Raw genomic sequence first — 19,114 nt, forward strand, 5'->3', positions numbered from 1 at the left:
GGCAGATGGAGATGAGAAGATAAGAGAGTCAAGGTTTAACGGGAACTATGTGTGGATTATGCCAAGGGAGAGAGCGCAATATTTGTATGAGAAAGGAGAGTCATATCGGTTGGCTCATGCCATGCTATCTTTCGCAAAAAACGTCAGGAAGTTTGGAAAAACAATTCGTGGCTTTTGTATCACGATAGTGCACCTGCTCATTCATCACTGCTTGTGAAAGATTTTCTGACCAAAAACAGCACTACAGTCATGCCTCAGCCTCCATATTCACCGGATTTGGCCCCCAGTCAACGATTGAGGAGATAAAAACTGCCTCGCTGAAAGAACTCAAGGCTATACCACAAAATGATTATCAGAAGTGCTTCGATGATTGGAAAATGCGTTGGCACAGGTGTATTATATCTGAGGGGGATTACTTTGAAGGGGACAAGATAAATATTGAGGAATAAATTAATATTTTTTGAGAAAACCATAAAGTCACCTTATTTTTTGAACACACCTCGTACTAGGCAGTCTGATAAGTACCTGAAGATTCTAAGAGATAGCATTAGTATTCACTAATGTGAACAATTTTCGTCGAGCTTGATCCTTCAAATGACGCCTGTCAAAACTTCAGCCATTTATGTTTACGCATTCACAAGTTACAGCACTGAGAAGTGACTAACCTCCGAATTTTTTTTAATATGGAAAAATATGAGTTTCGAGTTTTGATCAAACACTACTATCTTCGCAAGAAAACGATATCCGAGACCAAGGCCAAGCTGGATAAGTATTACCCGGACTCTGCACCGTCGATTGGAACGATTCATAAGTGGTTTACCGAGTTTCGTTGTGGCCGTACGAGCACAGTTGATGCTGAACGATCTGGGCGCCCAAAAGAGGTCACTAAACCAGAAAATGTCGAAAAAATCCATGATATGATGTTGATTGATCCCAAAGTAAAATTGAGAGAGGTAGCTAATGCTGTAAGTATATCATTGGAACGTGTGGGCAATATCGTGCATTCAGTTTTGGGCATGAAGAAGCTCTGCGCGCGATGGGTGCCGCGTTTGCTCACAGTGGACCAAAAACGAATTCGTGCGACAACTTCCCAGCAGAATTTGGCATTATTTTCGCGTAAGCCGACCGAGTTTTTGCGCCAATTCATAACCATGGATGAAACCTGGATCCACTACTACACTCCTGAGTCAACGCAACAGGCAAAACAGTGGGTTCCACCGGGCCAAAGTGCTCCGGAGCGTCCAAAAACGCAACAATGGGTCGGAAAGGTTATAGCCTCCGTATTGTGGATGCACATATTGGGATGCATAATATTCGTGGACTATCTTGAAAAAGGTAAAACCATAACCGGAGCATACTATTCATCATTATTGGACCGATTGAAAATCGAAATCGCCGAAAAACGACCGCATTTGAAGAAGAAAAAACCACTTTATCAGCACGACAATGCGCCTGTTCATTCATGCTTAGTTGCCCAAGCAAAATTGCATGAAATCGGCTTCGAATTGGTTCCTCGGCCACCGTTTTCACCAGACCTGGCCCCCAGCGACTATTACTTGTTCCCTAACCTGAAGAGATGGCTCACCGGTAAGCGTTTTTACTCAAATGAGGAGCTCATAGCTGAAACTGAGGCGTATTTTGGAGACCTTCCGATCGAGTACTTTTCGAACGTATCAAAACGTTAGAAAATCGTTGAACTCGCTGTATCGACCTAAAAGGAGAGTATGTTGAAAAATAAAACCGACTTTGGCCAAAAAAACGTCTCCGTGTTTCATTTTTCAGGGACTTATCAGACTGCCTAGTATGTCCATAACGCTCTGAAGATTTTAGTCAAGATTAAGCGAAAATGCTAAGTTTCTTGATCAAAATTATGCCTTTATCAGTTATGCAAAAAATTTTTTTTGAGTCCTGTCAACAAAAATATGCAGAAAAATGCTGTAGTCAGGCCCAGCGCACAGGTACCTGTTCTTTCACATCATCCACAAGCTAAAAAAGTAGTAGAAAAAAGTGGAAAAAATTCTGATATTCTAAAACATTTTTGTAATATAGTACAGGTTTTAAAATTGATTAATTAAAAAAAGTTGTTTTTGCCTTTATTTTTGTTGGAGGTCTATTTAGCAATTAAATTCACCTATCGCGCCCTTTAATGGTCTAAAATTTCAGTTACTTTAAACTGATTGCTAGGCTATCAGTAGAAACTGATGAAAAATGACGTTTGGTGATAAAACCCGCTTAGAATAATATTTAAGTTTAATGAAAGTGACAACTCATTGCCAATACTAATATTCAGTACTGATTATCAATACTCATTCCTCAATACTCATCCCACTATGCTCATCATTTCAATATTCATTCTCTCAATACTCACCTTGCTATACTCATAATTTCAATACTCATTCTCTCAATACTCATTCTCTCAATATTCATTCCTTAGTACTCATCAAGCAATCATCAGCATTTCAATACTCATTCTCTCAATAATATTCATTCCTCATTACTCATCTTGCTATACTCATTCTCTTAATACTCATTCCTCAATACTCACCCCGCTATACTCATCATTTAATTATTTAATCTCTCACTACAAACCCCTCTATATTTATTATTTCAATTCTCATTTTCTCAATAGTGAAACCGCGAAATGAGTATTGCGTTTCCTAAACACACTTCAATACCCAACTGAATACTCCTTTCAATACACAGTGAGTATAGCAATTTTTGTATACTCAATTTTCGTAAGGGTGGAACAAGCGTGCATTTTATTAATGTGAGAAAATGTATTCTTAGGTTGACGAAATTTGTACTGAGAAAAGTCTGTTGGATAAAAAAATCTGTATTCTAAACGACAGTTTATGAAAATTCAAAATACTATTTTTCAACGAAAAAACATTGTTTTCGAAATTATTGTTATATAGTCTTCATTTTTTATATTATTAAAACATGTAATTCACACACACACGGTTATTTACACATATAATCGTACGCTTGAACGCTTAAAAAAATCGCACTCGCTCAAGATGCGAACCCTACCTAAACTACCTAAACTACTGTGTCCTAAACACGCGCTCTAATCATTTCGCTATCGAAGCACTTAGATTTCGGTGACAAAATTTGGGTTAAAACTTTTAAGGCAGCGTCAAGTCAAGTCGTATATCGAGCCTAAACCATCTTCAAACTAAAAGTTGTTGAACTCAATATGTCTTTAAAGAACACATCTTTCTGATGACAATTTAAATGATAATTGAAAGTTTTTGAGAGACTTTAATGTACCATTTTTTATTTAGAAAGATTTTGGGATTGACTCTTACTTATTTAAAAAAAACTCGATATTTTTTTAAAAATATTTAATTATGTTATAAAATACCTAAAAGTAATAAACAATAAAAAAAATTCAAGTGCAAAAATGCTTTAATAACTTTCGGAACCAAAAACGATTTTATGCTGTAAAAAAATCTCCGCAAAATCCGCAGTTTTCACTTTATGCAACTCTTTTATATAATACTATTTTACTCGGTTTTTAATGCAAAATAACACTTCTTGAACAATAATTTAAAATATGTGACAACAAATTAAGTTTCACTTATTCAAAGAGGGACTCAATACTTTTTGTTTTTAAATATTTAAAACGCTTAAAACGACCCAAAGGTAATAAATAATAAATAAAAGTTGCAAGCACAAAAATGCTTCAATCACATTAATGCAAAAAAAAAATAATGTTCGGCTATAAAAAAAGTTTCATAAAACGCACATTTTTCAATTTATCCAGTTCTTTTATCACACGTTTTTTACTCAATTTTAAATATGGAATAGCTTATCTAAAACAACAATTTAAAATATGTAAAATATAATTGAACTTCATTTATTTTACAAAAGGCTTAATAGTTTTTTAAAAATCAATTTGGCTCAAAACTATCTAAAGATAATAAAAAATAAATAACTTTCGATTTGAGAAACGCTTTAATAATCTCAGTGACAAAATAATATTCTCTGATTTTTAAAAATCCTGTGTCAATGTTTTAATTGATCTTTTATAACATGAAATGCATTCTTAATAAAAACATTTAATATTATTATTAAATTCCTTTTCCCTAAATTTTTGCTTTAAAAACGCATAACTTTTTTCTAAATTATCAAGAAAATATACTAATTGTATTCCCGAAACGAAATTTAGGCCCTAATTTGAAGCCGTAACTTCTGCCTTAGTAGGGGCTCGAAGCTGTAAAATAGATTCTAAATAAGGAGCGATTTCAATGTAATTTAAACCCTACTTTGATGCTAAAAGTGTCGGAAATCGCCCGTTTTTCCACTTTCAGCCTCAAAGTAGGGTCTGTATTTAAGATAAATTAGACCCTATTTTAAAACTCAAACTACTACTGTAGGACTTGTGGCATCAAATCAGGTTCTCTATAATGACGCTAAAGCATAGTGCACTGAGAAATCCGCAAGTACTAAGAAACGAACCCGAGTTCGCACGCAAAAACGCGTTAGGATGTCTTCGATAAAAATCATTAGCACTTGTCACATAATTCAAGGTCCATAATCTTTTTTAATCCGAGACAATTAATTGAATAATTACTTTTTTTTTTAATTCTATGTCGTTAAATATTTGAAACGATTTTTAAAGAGTTCAATATAAATTGGTTCTGTTTTTAGAAGTTGTCTACTTAAATGAATACAATGTCAAACTTGCTGATTTTAATATAAATATCTTTTTATCTCTTTATTAAGCAAAGATTTACAAAAAAGTCGTTCAGCATCATAATTAATTATACCAAAAAATACAAATATTGAGTTCAAGATTCAATCTAATATCCATCAGGAAATAAGTTTATATTAACAATAATAGTATTGGTTTTATACCCAAGTGTCTCGTCGTCTCAAAATTCCAGATGACCAGTCAATTATTTTTCATACGTTTCAATACAAATAAAGTGGTAGACACGTAAATAGTAATATTTCTCTAAGAAAATGTTTCAGAAACTCTCAATTATTATTGTTTAGTAACAAAAATTGCCAAATCATTAGAAAAGTGGTACTGTTACTTGGGAAAAAATTATTTTCTCTATGAAATCATGTTGCAAATAAATTATCTGTAATACTCTAATAGAAATTTAATAACAATCAGTGTTTATTACATTTATAATATATGTTTTTGGCGATAGAAAATATGTTATTCTTATAATTTGTTGTGATTCTCATTCACCCACATGACTGTTGAATACACACGCTTTCATTAATTATTGATAAAAATGTTTAAAATCACTTATTAATCGACAATTTTTATTACTTTTCCATGCTGAATATCATTCTCATAGAAATTTTCAGCATTTTAAGTTAAGAGAAAATATTTTTCTGTGATAAGCATTGCAAAGAAGTATTGATTTATATATAAATAATTAATAACAATTAGGTTAAATCTTGAATTAAACATTTTTATTAATTGAGTGTGAATTCAGTCATTATGATGACCAATAAGTTCAATTAACCTAAGTAAAAATAATTTTTACTCCAAAGATTCAAAGTAGCTTCAAAAAGGTGTTACAGCCTTAAAGTAGGCTTTAATGTTTCATTCGCTAGGAGTTAAAAGTTTAAAGCAGAGAGTGTAAGTTTAAATAGCGTCAAAGCAGCAACTTCGAAGTAGGGTCTAAATTTCGACTCAGGTTTTTAAACATTTTTTTTAAACCTATTAACCGTGTTTTATGCTGCCATAAATTTATTTTTTGGTATTTACATAATAAAAAGAATTATGTAAGTTATGAGTGATTGCCAAAATGTTAACCATTTGTAGTCCAAGACATTTTCTATGATTAATGAATTCTTCGACTGAAAAACTTAATTTTATTAAGTTTTATAAATATACATACCAATAATATCCACATTACATTTTCTATGATGAATGACATTCTGAAATTATATTTACTATGAGTATTGAAATCTTTGACTGAAAAACTTAATTTTATTTAGTTTTTATAAATACCGATACTTATAATATACGCTTTAAATATATACCCAATTATTAAAAATATCAGCATTATACGCGCACTACAGTACGCGGGAAGCATTGCATTGCCAATTAATAATATAAAAATATAAAACAAAGCTTAATGTGATTTAAATTTATAACTGTATATTTTATTTATTTGAAAAAATCATTAGAGAGTAAATTTAAAATAATTAAATTTTGAACGCCTAGTTCTTGAATGGAATTTTAAAGCAAATTGCTTTATTTTCATTATAGATTAATTTGGAAAGGGGCTTGTCAAATTCAAATTTCTCAGGATTTAAAATTGACTTTATTATTCATTGAAATAGTTACATTTAGAAAATGGATCATTATTTAATTAAAAAGTTTGAATGTTTCATTTTAAAAATTTTAATTATGATATTGTCTTACAAATTAAAAAATTTGTCACTTATGTAGACTTCAAATTAAAGTTTATAATTTTTAAGACATCTAATTAACAAATAATGACCCTCCAACGTTCCCATTTATTTGGTAAGAATTTTTAATGTTTTACAATTTGGATATTTGCATTTAAAAATGTTTGACGATTAACTGGAAGTTGCGCAACTATTTCCCTGCGACAAAAATTACATTAGAAAATTGATTTATTCAAGGTTTTAGTTGCAGTTTAGTTATAACCTTTTAATCATCTTAGGAATGAAATTACTTTTGAGTCTTACATAATTACTTCAAAATTAAAAACACTGTTTTTGAAAAAGTGTTATTTAAAAAGTTTAAATTCTCACCACCAAAAAACTTAACGAAGTTAAAAGTTGTCATTGCGAAGTCTAAAGTTCTTACATTGAGAAAACTGATGTTATTCTATCTTGATAACATAGGTATCTTCGAAGTCTATGTGACATTCGTTTCAAAATAATAATTATTTGAAGGAAAATATTGAAGCATCATGCTAAGAGAAATTATTTCTTCGCTGAATACATTCATTTTCTTTTCTATAGAACATGTAAATTGTTTCAATTATAATAGTAGTCAAATAAGTATATGAATTTACTTTGATCAAAAAAAAATTTCTTAGAGTTTTAGTTACTTATCATGAGAATATGATATTCTTAATTCAATATTTTATTAAACTTTACGCAAATAAGTATAAAAGAACGAATTAACTGAATAGTTGTTTTTTGCTTGGAGTATATATATTCTTGATTGAAATAGTGAGTGAAAGCAGCAAAGTAAATCAGTCTACTTGATTTATTGAAAATTATTTTCAGTGTTGAAATGTGAGATCTTGTAAAATCCTCAAATCTCGTAAAATTCTTTGAAATCCCTTGAAATCATTGAAAATCCTAAAAAATTCGTTGACATTTCTTGAAATTGCTTAAATCTCTCAAAATTCTTTAGAATTTTTAAAACTAACATTATATTTTTTGAAATCCTTTAAAAGATGTTTTAATTCCTCCGTCCATTTACATTTTTACAATAAGCAGAAATTCCTTGGGATAAAATTTATTCTACTCCGTAAAGTTGTGTAGAAATTCGTTGAAATTCGTAAAAAATAAATTTATTTTCCTTTCAAAGTTTTCTAAAAATCCCTGGAGTAAAGCTTAAAATCTTTGGAAATCCTATAAAATTCTTGAAAAGTTTTTAACCTCTTAAAACTTTTTAGAATCTCTTCGAAATATCTTTTGGAATGATAGCTTAAAATCCTTGAGATCTTGTAAAATTCCGTAAACATTTTAAAACAATCGGAGGCCTTAAAAATTCCTTAAATCTTGTGAATTTCGTTGAGTTCCTTGAAATCTCTGTAAATTTAAGAAAATTCTTTTACATTCCTTGAAATTTCGTAAATCATTCAAAATTCTTAAAAATGTTTTTAAATCGGCCAAAATATTACAAATCCTTTCAAAGTTATTTTAATTCTTTCATATCATTTAAAATGTTTGAAATCCGTAGAAATTCCTTAAAATAGAATTTATTATATTCACTGAAATTTTGTAGAAACTCGTTCCAATCGCTTAAAATTCATTGAAATGTTTGGAAATCGTAATAACCTATTAAAGTCAGTAGTTTAAATCCATAGATACAATCTTTGAGAATTCAATAATTTCCTTTATATCCTGTAAAATTTCTTGAAATATACCTTAAAATCCCCTCAAATGTTTGAAGTATTTATAAATTTCTAGACATTTTAATTCATTTAATTTATGTTACAAGATTCTCTGGAAACCCTTTAAAATCCAACTTAAAATATTTAGAAATCCCGAGGAAAGTCTGGCAGAATTCTTTGCAATTTTTTAAAGTTTCGTAATCTTTTGAAATTCTTTGGAATCCAGTATATCTTGTGAAATTCTTAGAAATCCTTTTAAATCTTTGAAAATTCTATAAAAGAAAATTTATTTTATTCCCAATAATTCTCTAGAACTTTCTTGCAATCCTTTAAATTTAGTGAAATCGTAATAATCCATTCAAATAAGTAGAAATAATTTTAAATTCCTTGAATAATATATATTAAATTAAACTTAGTAATTGAAGTCCTCTCAAAAGATAAGACCGATAAAATATCTAGAAATACTTTTAAATTCCCGAAAATGTTTGAAATCACTATAGGAATCCCTTGAAAATTTATTCATTTTTTAAACTTCTCTGGAAATCCCTTAAAATCTCTGGAAATCGTGGAAAATTCTAGATATTTTTTGTATCTGTTGAAGTTCTTCAAAATCTGTTAAGATAACATAATATATTTTAAAATTCCGAGGAGGCCCTGTAAAATCCCATTATTTTTGGAGACTATAAGTTTGTTGAAATCTCTTATAACCCATTAAAATCTTTGAAAATCGTAATCATCCATTAAAATAAGTAGAAATCAATTGAAATTCTCTGAATATAAATCACATAAAAGTTATTCATTAAAGTTATCTAAAAAACGAACCTTTAAATCCCTATAAATCTTTTAAGTCCTTGGAGATTAAATAAAATCTCTTAAATGTTGTAGTATTTCTTGAAATACCTTGAAATCTTTTGAAATCGTGAAGATTCATTTGAAATTTCATTTATTTTCTAAAGTTCTCCAGAAATCCTACAAAATTATTTTACATTCCTTGCAATTTTTTAATCTCTTGAAATTCTTTAGAATCTCTTATAATAACTTTAAATCCTTTAAAATTTGGTAAATTCGTTTGTAGTTTTTCTTTTTTTATCACTTCATTAAATATTTTAAAATTATTTATTTCTATTATACTGAATTTCTTAAAATAATTTTTCTAGAATTGCGAATAAGGGACAGTACTTAAATTACGTGACCGATAAAAAAAGGGAGGGGGGTCAGACATTGCGTAAATGTGTTAAGAGTCTGGAGACGGCCAAAAATCCGTTACGTAATTTAAGTATGGCCCCTAACATAAGTTATGAGAAATTCGTTATACGAAAATAATAGGCTTATATTGAATTTTAAAGTTACGTAAACGCTGAACAGTTTTTAAATTCTGGAAAAACTGTTAAACTCAACAAATTACAAAAATAGAAATGTAGTGGGTTCTAGTTCTGAAAAATAAGTGGAGAGGTCTGCTAATACCATAATATCAGGACCCGAATCCCCAGACCTCAGGGCCTTGATCCAGGAAGCGATAGATCAGGTAAGAATTTTCGGGATTCGTCATTTCAGCTCAGCTTGTTCGAACCCAGTGACACCGGTGGGTTGGGCATGGTCAACCCCTGAGCCTGAACAATAGCGAATTCAGTCTCAGCACTGAAAGGAGCACCCTTCTTTGCACGCACTGTCTATCCGCCGTGCAATTTTGCACTTTACTTTTACTTATTTCGTGATATTCACACTTAGTCTGTGAGTGAATTTCCAAGCAGGAACATTCTAAATATCAGTGACCTTGAATCGTCTATTCTGTTATTGTTTTCTTGTGCTGTTTTGTGTGAAAAAAATGAACAAGTCCCCTCATAGCAAAAAGCACGTCTGCTATTATTACGACGGTGAGTACATTATTATATGCATAAATAATTCCCGGCTTATTTATGTAATAATTATTTATCCTCATTTTTGACATCCAACATATATTAACAAAACAAACAAACTTGAAACATTAGAGATTATTAGCGGCTTATTATCTTTTCATTTGCAAATATAAAAGCTTGTATAAATATCGCATTATACCAATTACTCAAAAACATTTTTAATCAAATTCAAATTAAAAAGCCAATTAATTTACATAACATTTTGTTTTAGATATATAACTAGTTCAGAAGATGATTTTGAGTACCGACTCACTACATATATTCATATCTATTATTCGGATTCAAATAATGATATCTCAAAATTAACGAGTATACCAGGGATTTGTAGGTTATGTTATTACTGTCATATGTGACATTCCGTTCGGGAAGGACCCACTTTGTGGGTATGGAGTTGCATATAGTTGGCATATAGGAACATGCATATAGACGGATTCATGTCCTCGCAAATGCCCGACATTTTATAGCAAGGTCGAATACTCCAGGTTGAAGAAAACAACAGCTGGGCATTTCATTTCCGAACGTCACATGTAGTCACATTCACGTCATGAGAAGATAACAGTGATACTATTTACATTTTACTTTTAAATGCCATAAACCTAACCTCAAAATGTTTGAAAATGAGATTATTGGGTAAAAAATTTAAACAAATTTTAAGACATACCCTGACGAAAGGCTTTTTTATAATCTTCCTTTTAATTTATTTCATGCTAAAAGGGCCTAATTGAATTTGTGCTAAGGCACCTGTGCGCATCGGCAATCAATTCACAGACCAGCCAAAGTTTATAATATCTTTGGACCAGCTGATTAGGCATTTCACGTTGTGACGTCAGATGGCAAGATGTCTGCACGCCGAGGGTCAAACAATAGTACCATTTGCATTAGACGAAACTTTATTTTTCTAATATCTCAGAATAAAATGTTTTTCACCATAAGTGTATTTGGAATATTATGTTTTACTTTTAAAAAGTTATTTAATTCAATATTACAATCGTTAATAAAAAGATTGATTTAATTGTTCAGTTGAACAGATTTTGAAAAACAAAAAATAGTATCCAAATACACTTATGTTGAAAAATCATTTTTTCAAATTATAAAAAAAATCTGCCCGCAGTGCTAGCACATTTTCATTGCGCGCTTTGCAAGTTTAAGCGTGCTAATTGAGATGGTTTAAAAAGGTTTTTATTTTTTAGAGGTCACCGATCCCCCCAATTTCATTCAAAATCCGAAAAAAGAAATTCGCTCATTTTTTATTTGTTTATTTTTCGATTTTAACAGGTGCCTGTTTTGACTTGAGGTTTCCCATGTAAAATGTCTGGGGAAAAATCATTTTTTTGAGTTTTTGGAATAATTTTTTAGGGGTTGAAAAAATGTCACGGGAAAGTATAGGGGCCTGTAGTTAATTATCCAACGAAGAATTTCATGTATCATATACAGTACAAGTCCGATAACTTGCCGTCCGGTAAGTGTACACTCCCCTTAAAACGTCATCTCACGTACGGCATGCACACTAATTGTGGTTCTCCCACTACGCGTGCTATTTTTCTCATGATTTGTGCCCATGATTTACACATGCGCACACCTAATATCGTGCTACTAGAGGGGGCATCCGATAAGTCGGCAATTCCTGGAATTTTTCGCCCCTATAGCCCCGAAGTTGGAAAGTTATCGGACTTGTATTGTATATGGGTTTGACCCCCCTAATACACACCCACACGAGTACCTGAAAACTACCCTTAAAACAAAAAATGTAGATTCTTCATGAAATCGACATTTTGAGCACTGTATTCTGGTCTTTCTTTACTTAAAATTGTTAATATTGGTCTAATGGAATAATTATTATCATTGGTTAATTAATTTTTAACTATTTAAACAAATGGAATTTGTTTAAATTTTTTGTTCGGAATTTTTGTTTCTTCCTTTAAAATTATTACTGTTAGTCTAGTGGGATATTTAATAACATTGGTTAATTAATTTTTAATTGTTCAAACAAATGGAATTTGTTGAAATTTTTTTTTAATTCGTTTTTTCCCTAAAAATGATTACTATTGGTCTAGTGGAATATTTATTAACATTAGGTCATTCATTTTAAATTATTTAAACAAAAGGAATTTGTTTAATTAATTTCGTTTCGATTTTTTTCAAATAAAAATAATTACTGTTGGTCTAGTGGAATATTTATCAGTAATAATTAATAACTAATGAATCATTAATTTAATAATAATTAATTGATCAGTAATATTTAAGTAATAATTTTCATTAAATTTTGTTAAATCAAATTAATCAAACAATGTTGATAAATATTCCACTGAATGAATATTAATAATTTTTAATAAAAAATTATTTACAGCAATTTCATTGGTTTAAACAATTGAAAATTAATGAACTAATGTTAATAAATATTCCACTAGACCAATAGTAATAATTTTTCAGGAAAAAAACGAAATTTCAGAAAAAGTTGCTTAAACAAATCTCATTTGTTGAAATAATAAAACATTATTAACCAATGTTAATAAATATTCTACTGGATTAATAGTAATAATTTTTATGGGGAAAAACGAATTTTCGAGAAAAAATTATTAATATTAATTTCATTTGTTTAAATAATTGATAATTAATAAACCAATGATAATAAACATATAACTAGGCCAATATTAATAGTTTTGAGTAAAAAAAATACGAGAATACAGCATCCAAAAAAATGTTGCCATGCATTTTTGGACCACCCTAGTGCCCAGGGGGCACGTCGATCGTTGCTGGCACTTCGCGCTCGATCTTTATACTTCCCCCACATTTGTGTACAGATATTTTAAAATTGAAGGTCAAAGCATCGGCAACCGTAACTCGGTGATTCTCAATTCATGATTACTTGAATATTTGTTCCTTATTTTTCGTTTAATTTTATTATTAGCTACTTTCAAAAATTTATATGGTTTCAATATATAATTCATAATATGCATTGATATTAAAATAGACTATTTTTATTTTCTTGTTTTTATATTTAAAAAAGTGCACGTTTTATAAAAAATGTTATTCAACATTTTATTGCAGTTTTTGTTGTTTTCCCATCAATTAAATTTTATTCCAATTTTCAATGTTATTTTGTATCATTTAAGACCAAAATACGCAAAATAGTGGTTAGGTGAAAACTTGTAGATATAATTGAGGCGAAAAGTTTTGTTAAATAAAATGTTACTGTACCTTGTGTCTTTCTTCCAATAAGTTAATTTTTTATTTTTAAAGTATTCTTATAATAAATTTGTAGATCTTTTTTTTCTAAACAAATTTTGTCCTAATTTTTGTCGTTTCTTGTGTCGTTTTTTCAAAATTTTAATTTTGTTATTTTCAATCTTATTTTTTACGATTGAAAGGAAATTATACTCATCCCTTTTGAAACCCATTAAAACTTCGCGCCCTAGAAAAAAACTAATGATGACAAATTTGTAGCTCATATTCGGCGAGCAAAGTTGTCTATTAATATTTTTGATAGCTTGTGTCCTTTGTCCAAACATTTTTTTTTTAATTTTATTTTTTACGATTAAAACCAAAACTACGCTTTCCGTTAAAAAATGATGTATAACAAATGTGTAAATCTTTTTTGGGTGTACAAGTTTTGTCTATTGTTTTTTTTCGAACCTTGCGTCGTTTTTTAAACAATTTAATTTGTTTATTCCTAATGTTATTATTCACGATCAAAATAAAAAGTATGCATCCGAACAAAACATGATTAATAACAAATTTGTAACTCCTTTTTTGGGTGAGCAACTTTTGTGCAATTGATTTTTTTAAAGCTTGTGTCGTTTGGCGAAAAATTATTTGTTGTTGTTAATGTTATGTTTTTTACAAATAAAACAAAAATTACGCGTTCTTTCAAAAAGTGATTGATAAACAAATTTGTTGTACAATTTTGGTTAATTCCTATTTTTTCTTATCTTGTATAATTTTGCAGCTAAATGGAACTTTTGATTTTTCATTATTTTTTGTGCGATCAAAATTTGAATTTTCAATTTTTCAAGAAAATTCAAACATTTCTTATGAGAATTTTATAAGACTTTCAATAAGCAACGTTTTACTTCTGTTAACTTTTTTTCACATCGTGCACTGTTGCTCTAACTTTTTGAATTTTTATCCAAAATATCTGTTTAATGAACTTTTGCGCTTCAGTTGATAGTTATATGTACACCTAATTTACCATTTTTGGTCCTAAAAATTAGAAAATTATACACATTCATGATAACATTTTCTCAATTCGTAAAGCTTTTTTAAAAATAAAACGTTTTAGGTCAGAAACTTTAAATAGTAATTTTTAGAGGTCGAAAGACGTCTTATTACTTTTAAGGAGTTTGTAAAATAATAATATGTTTTCCTGTATAAATTCAATTGAAAATCTGAATGTAATTGAGCCACCGGACAGTGATAAATATATGAATAAATTCGAGTCATGTGACGGTTTTAATCAAATAATGAAAAAAAAAACAATTTCTATTCTTCTCTAAAAATGTTATATTTAATATTTCCAGTGATAGAATTGTTATAACTAACCATATCTTTTTTTTTAAATTTTTATTGTTTTCTCAATTTTAATCAAAATCCTGACATGCTGGAGTCATTATGAGGGTGGATTCGTATTCAGCGACCCAAGAAACATATAGTACACCTAGTCAACTCTATGTAGACTCCCAAAAATATCTTGTAGTACTGCGTTATTTTCGACCAATTTCGACTGATGTTGAGGTAAGTCGTTTCATGGTTAATTAAAAAAAATATATAATGGGTAGTTATAATAATTCTCTTACTGGAAATATGAAATATAACATTTTTATAGAAGAATAGAACAAAAAATTTTATTCTTTGATTCAAATCGTCCCGTGGCTCGAATTTTTCCCATATTTATGACTATGCGCCGGGTGCAAAAACCAACTCGACGCTCGAACACGCGTAAAGTATTTTCCGCGCGTCTCAAAAATAGAAAATTTTTAAAATCGAAAAATCAAATTTAAAAAAGTCGAATTGTAGAGAATAAGGAAATAAAACTTGTTTCTATTAGAATTTTTGTTGTCAACAGTTTATTTTTAATAATAAAAGCGAGTAGATGTATAGGGGGGTTTCTAACGCAAGATTCCTACCTTACCGACATCGAGAAGCTTCGACCTGTAGTAGTTCGTGTCCGTGCTAAATTTTCTGGAAAAAAAGGGTTCATGTCCGTGCTAAGCTTTGAGATCTTTCTTGAAGGATCCTGATGACGTCACGATTACGCAAATTCATGTAAACAGGTTCAAGGTTATCACGTGCATGTGTCAAGGTTAAATGAGAAAGACAAGGATTATTTAATGCTTCCTTAGAGATAAGACGTTTGTTAAATGCACAAAAGATGCAGATGTATAGGTGAAATTTTACATGGAGAGCTACGTATGGCATCCTGTTTTGACTATTTATTTGAATTATTGCTTCCTGATAGATGATATTTTAGCTAAAAATTCCTGCCTTTATTTTTTAATGCGTAAAAGATCCCGGTGGGCAGATGAAATCTGATATGAGGGTTATGCATGGCATCCTGTTTTTCTTATTAATTTGATTTGAAAATTCCTGATAGATGATGGTTTAACTAAAAGTAGTAGTTTATGCTATTTTTCCAGAATATTTTCAATGACGTCATCGAATTCTTACTATGCAATTTTTTTCCTGAACAACTTCAAGGTTATTTTTAATATTTCATTACTTTCTTTTTTGCGTTTTTCAATATTATATAGCACAAGTGTCGATTATAACTTAGAACCTTCTAGAAGAATTAGACAAAGAGGGAGATATATTTTTAGATAAGGAGGGTAAATGATATGCAGCATGTATAGTGCAGGGAGAAAGAGAGAGATAGAGAGCTATGTATTAAAAAATGTTTCAGCACAAAAAAAATTTTTTCCAAATTTTACAAGTCGATAGAAGAGTTTGCGGTTGAGCGATTCGAAACCAGTTACAAATCTCACAGCATGCCTCATCAAAATGAATTACATCATATAAACATTTTTGCATGAATCTTGAAGAATGCCAACAGATTTTTAAGAGATCCTTTTAAAAATAATGGATTACTGTAACAGATTTAGATTTAATACCAGGTACTCTCCTAGTATTGAATCAACTATTTAGAGATAAAGAACGTATATTATGAAAGTTCTTATTAGAATTTACGTACTTGAAATGAAGTAACATAAATAACAAAAATAATTCAGCAGTATTAAAATGTAATGCAGGGCAACTGTGAATCAAACATTGGAAAAATGATACAGTAGTAACGTGAACATCTACTTTCTGGAACTTTTAAATCGAATTTTAGTCAAATAGAAATTAAAAAATACAAAAATTAATATAGGTTATAGAAATCCAGGATGATATATTGCTTTCTAGCTAGCTAATTTAATTCAGAGACCATAGAAATCTACCTTACCGAAATTCTATAGATGTAGTGGTTTATGCTATGTTTCCAGAAGATTCTCAGTGACGTCATCGAATTCCGACTACGCAATTTTTTTTTGTAAACAACTTCAAGGTTATTTTTAATGTTGCATTACTTTTTTTTGCGTCTATCAATATTATAATATTAGATAGGGATGGTAAATGATATGCAGCATGTATAGTTTAGGAGAAAGAGAGATAGAGAGCGATAGCTAGGATATTAAATCAACCATTTGAGATGAAAAAAATAAAATTTGAAAACGCTTGCTAGAATTTATCAAATAAAATCAGCTCTATAAATATTAGAGTTTGACTAAGAAACGTTGAAATCTCTTTCACATAATACAGTAATAATCTAAAAAAGATTCAATTTACTTACTTCAAACATTAAAATTAAGCAACATAAATAAAAAAAATAATTTAACAGTTTTAAAATTTAGATTAAGAAAAATTGTGAAACTCTTAAGTAAAAATTTAGTGATATCAAAAAATACAAAAATTAATACAGTTTATAGAAATTGAGGATGATATATTGCTTTTTATCTGGCTAATTTAATTCAGAGACTATAGAAATCTACCTTACCGATATATTTTATAGATGTAGTGGTTTATGCTACGTTTCTAAAATATTCTCAATGACGTCATCGAATTCCTACTACGCAATTTTCTTCGAAAACAACTTCAAGGTTACTTTTAATGTTTCATTACTTTTTTGCGTTTTCCAATAATATATACCATACGTGTTGATTATGACTTAGAACCTCCTAGATAATTGCAACAAAGAGAGGATATAAATAGATAAAGATGGTAAATCATATGCAGCAGGTATAGTTTAGGGAGAAAAAGAGATGGAAAGAGAGAGATAGAGAGAGATAGAGAGAGCTATCTATTAAAAAATGTTTTAATTCGACAGTGGATCACTAAAACAGATTTATAATTTTATATTGATATAGCTAGGATGTCAATTCAGCCATTTGAGATGCAGAAAATACAATTTGAAAATAAATCAGCTCCATAAATATTAGAGTTGACTAAGAAACTTTGAAATCATTTTTCACATAATAGAGTGATCTGCGAACAAAGATTAAATTTACTTACTTCAAACATTAAAATAAAGCATCATAATTAACAAAAAATAAATTCAGCAGTATTAAAATTGAATAAAAAGAAACTGTGAATCAAGCATTGAACACGTATATTAAAATGCACTATTATGTATAACAACTAAAAATGTTGCTTTTTCTTAGAACCAACAGTTTGTTTCAAATCGTAGTTAAGTAAATCCATTTAAAGGGGCCAGAATTTCAAGTTAACAAAATAATGAATATATATATAGTTGATTCACCTATTTCAAATTAGCAAATGCAACTTTCTTTCACTAAAACGAGATCCTGGGTTAACAAAGATTATCATAAAGCGCGCCGCAGTCAGATACGCTGATTTTGCTTCTAGTTGTAAATAGAAGATGGCGATGAGGAGAAGGAGGAGGATACGATAATATTACAGTTCAACAGTTACTGAAAATATTAGATTTAGATGTAAAAATAAAGGAGCACATTGACTTCCAAACAACACCAAAAACTAAAGGAACTGTAGGTAGTAATGCTTGTTTCTAACTAGTAGGTGTATCTCCAGTCTCGATGCTGCATTCTGCGCTGAGCTGGATAAATCACCATCCTCATATTTCAACCACATTTAAGTCTTCAATCAATATTTAATTTAGTAATGGTGTTCATGAAGTACCAATGACATTAAAGTATGCTGTTATATAACAGTTGCAAATATTTTTTTTTTTAGAACCAACATTTAATTTTTTGTTAAAAAAATCTCGTTACGCAGCTAATTATTTCTGATTACCAAAATCATGAACATACTTTTGCTTAAACTATGTTAACTTAGTAAATAAAAAGTTAGTTTGAGTAAGAAGAGGTCTTTGGTTAATGAAGATTATGATGCAGTGCACCACCACCAGGTACGCTGCTTTTCATATAGTTGTAACCACGCTTCATATGTTAAATCTTGATTTTTCCTAAATCAAGGTAAGTAAATTATCGAAAATGTATGTGGAAGAATGAAAAAGAATAGAGTTGGTGGGGAGGAGGAGGAAGAGGAGGAGGAGAAAATTCAGTAATGAGGTAGTTAAGACAAGTAGGTACTGAAAATATTAGATTTAATGATTATATCATCTGAATTGTATGTTGTGTGAGATTTCTACGTACAAATAAAAGAAGTGCAACATCTTTAAAATAACAACAACAACAAAAACTTAATGCCTCAACTATGTCAACTTCGTAAATGAAAATTGAGTTCAATTAACAAGAGAACTTTGATTTACAGAGATATATCACAGAGAGCACCACAATCAGATTTGCTGCTTTTCTTATAGTTGTAACCACGCTTTTTCTCCTGTTGAATCTTGAACTATACTAAATGAAGTTAAATAAGCTCTTAAAATACATGTAGAAGAATCAGAAAATAATATAGGGGGTTGAGAAGTATATGATAATGACTTAGAGTAGGTAAATGGGTTCTGAAAATATTAGATGGAATGATAACTTATACTAAATCTTCGGTTTTATAAGCTGATTTTCTAAACTACAATTAATTCAGCTGAAGGAATCAATAAATACACATACATTTTGAAAATTAAATTTATTTAACTTATTTCGTTACAATAAACATATA

The 19,114-nt window shown here is 29.6% G+C and overlaps 1 protein-coding gene across 2 annotated transcripts in view; it reads left to right on the forward strand.

The window, feature by feature from the left end:
* Positions 1-9,370: 9,370 nt before the first annotated feature.
* Positions 9,371-19,114, forward strand: part of LOC117173179 (histone deacetylase HDAC1-like) — a 151,579-nt gene continuing 141,835 nt past the window's right edge. Inside the window, exon 1 of one of the 2 annotated variants that reach the window (XM_033361602.1) lies at positions 9,371-9,594. Coding sequence is in view for 1 of the 2 variants with exons in the window: in XM_033361601.1 (XP_033217492.1) it covers positions 9,895-9,943 (49 nt within the window). In the remaining variant the exon portion in view is untranslated. Of the gene's footprint in view, positions 9,595-9,644; positions 9,944-19,114 lie in introns of those variants that run through there. The other variant, XM_033361601.1, reaches the window with a different exon arrangement.

Source organism: Belonocnema kinseyi, chromosome 5 (genome assembly GCF_010883055.1).
Source record: "Belonocnema kinseyi isolate 2016_QV_RU_SX_M_011 chromosome 5, B_treatae_v1, whole genome shotgun sequence".
Taxonomy (NCBI): Eukaryota; Metazoa; Arthropoda; class Insecta; order Hymenoptera; family Cynipidae; genus Belonocnema; species Belonocnema kinseyi.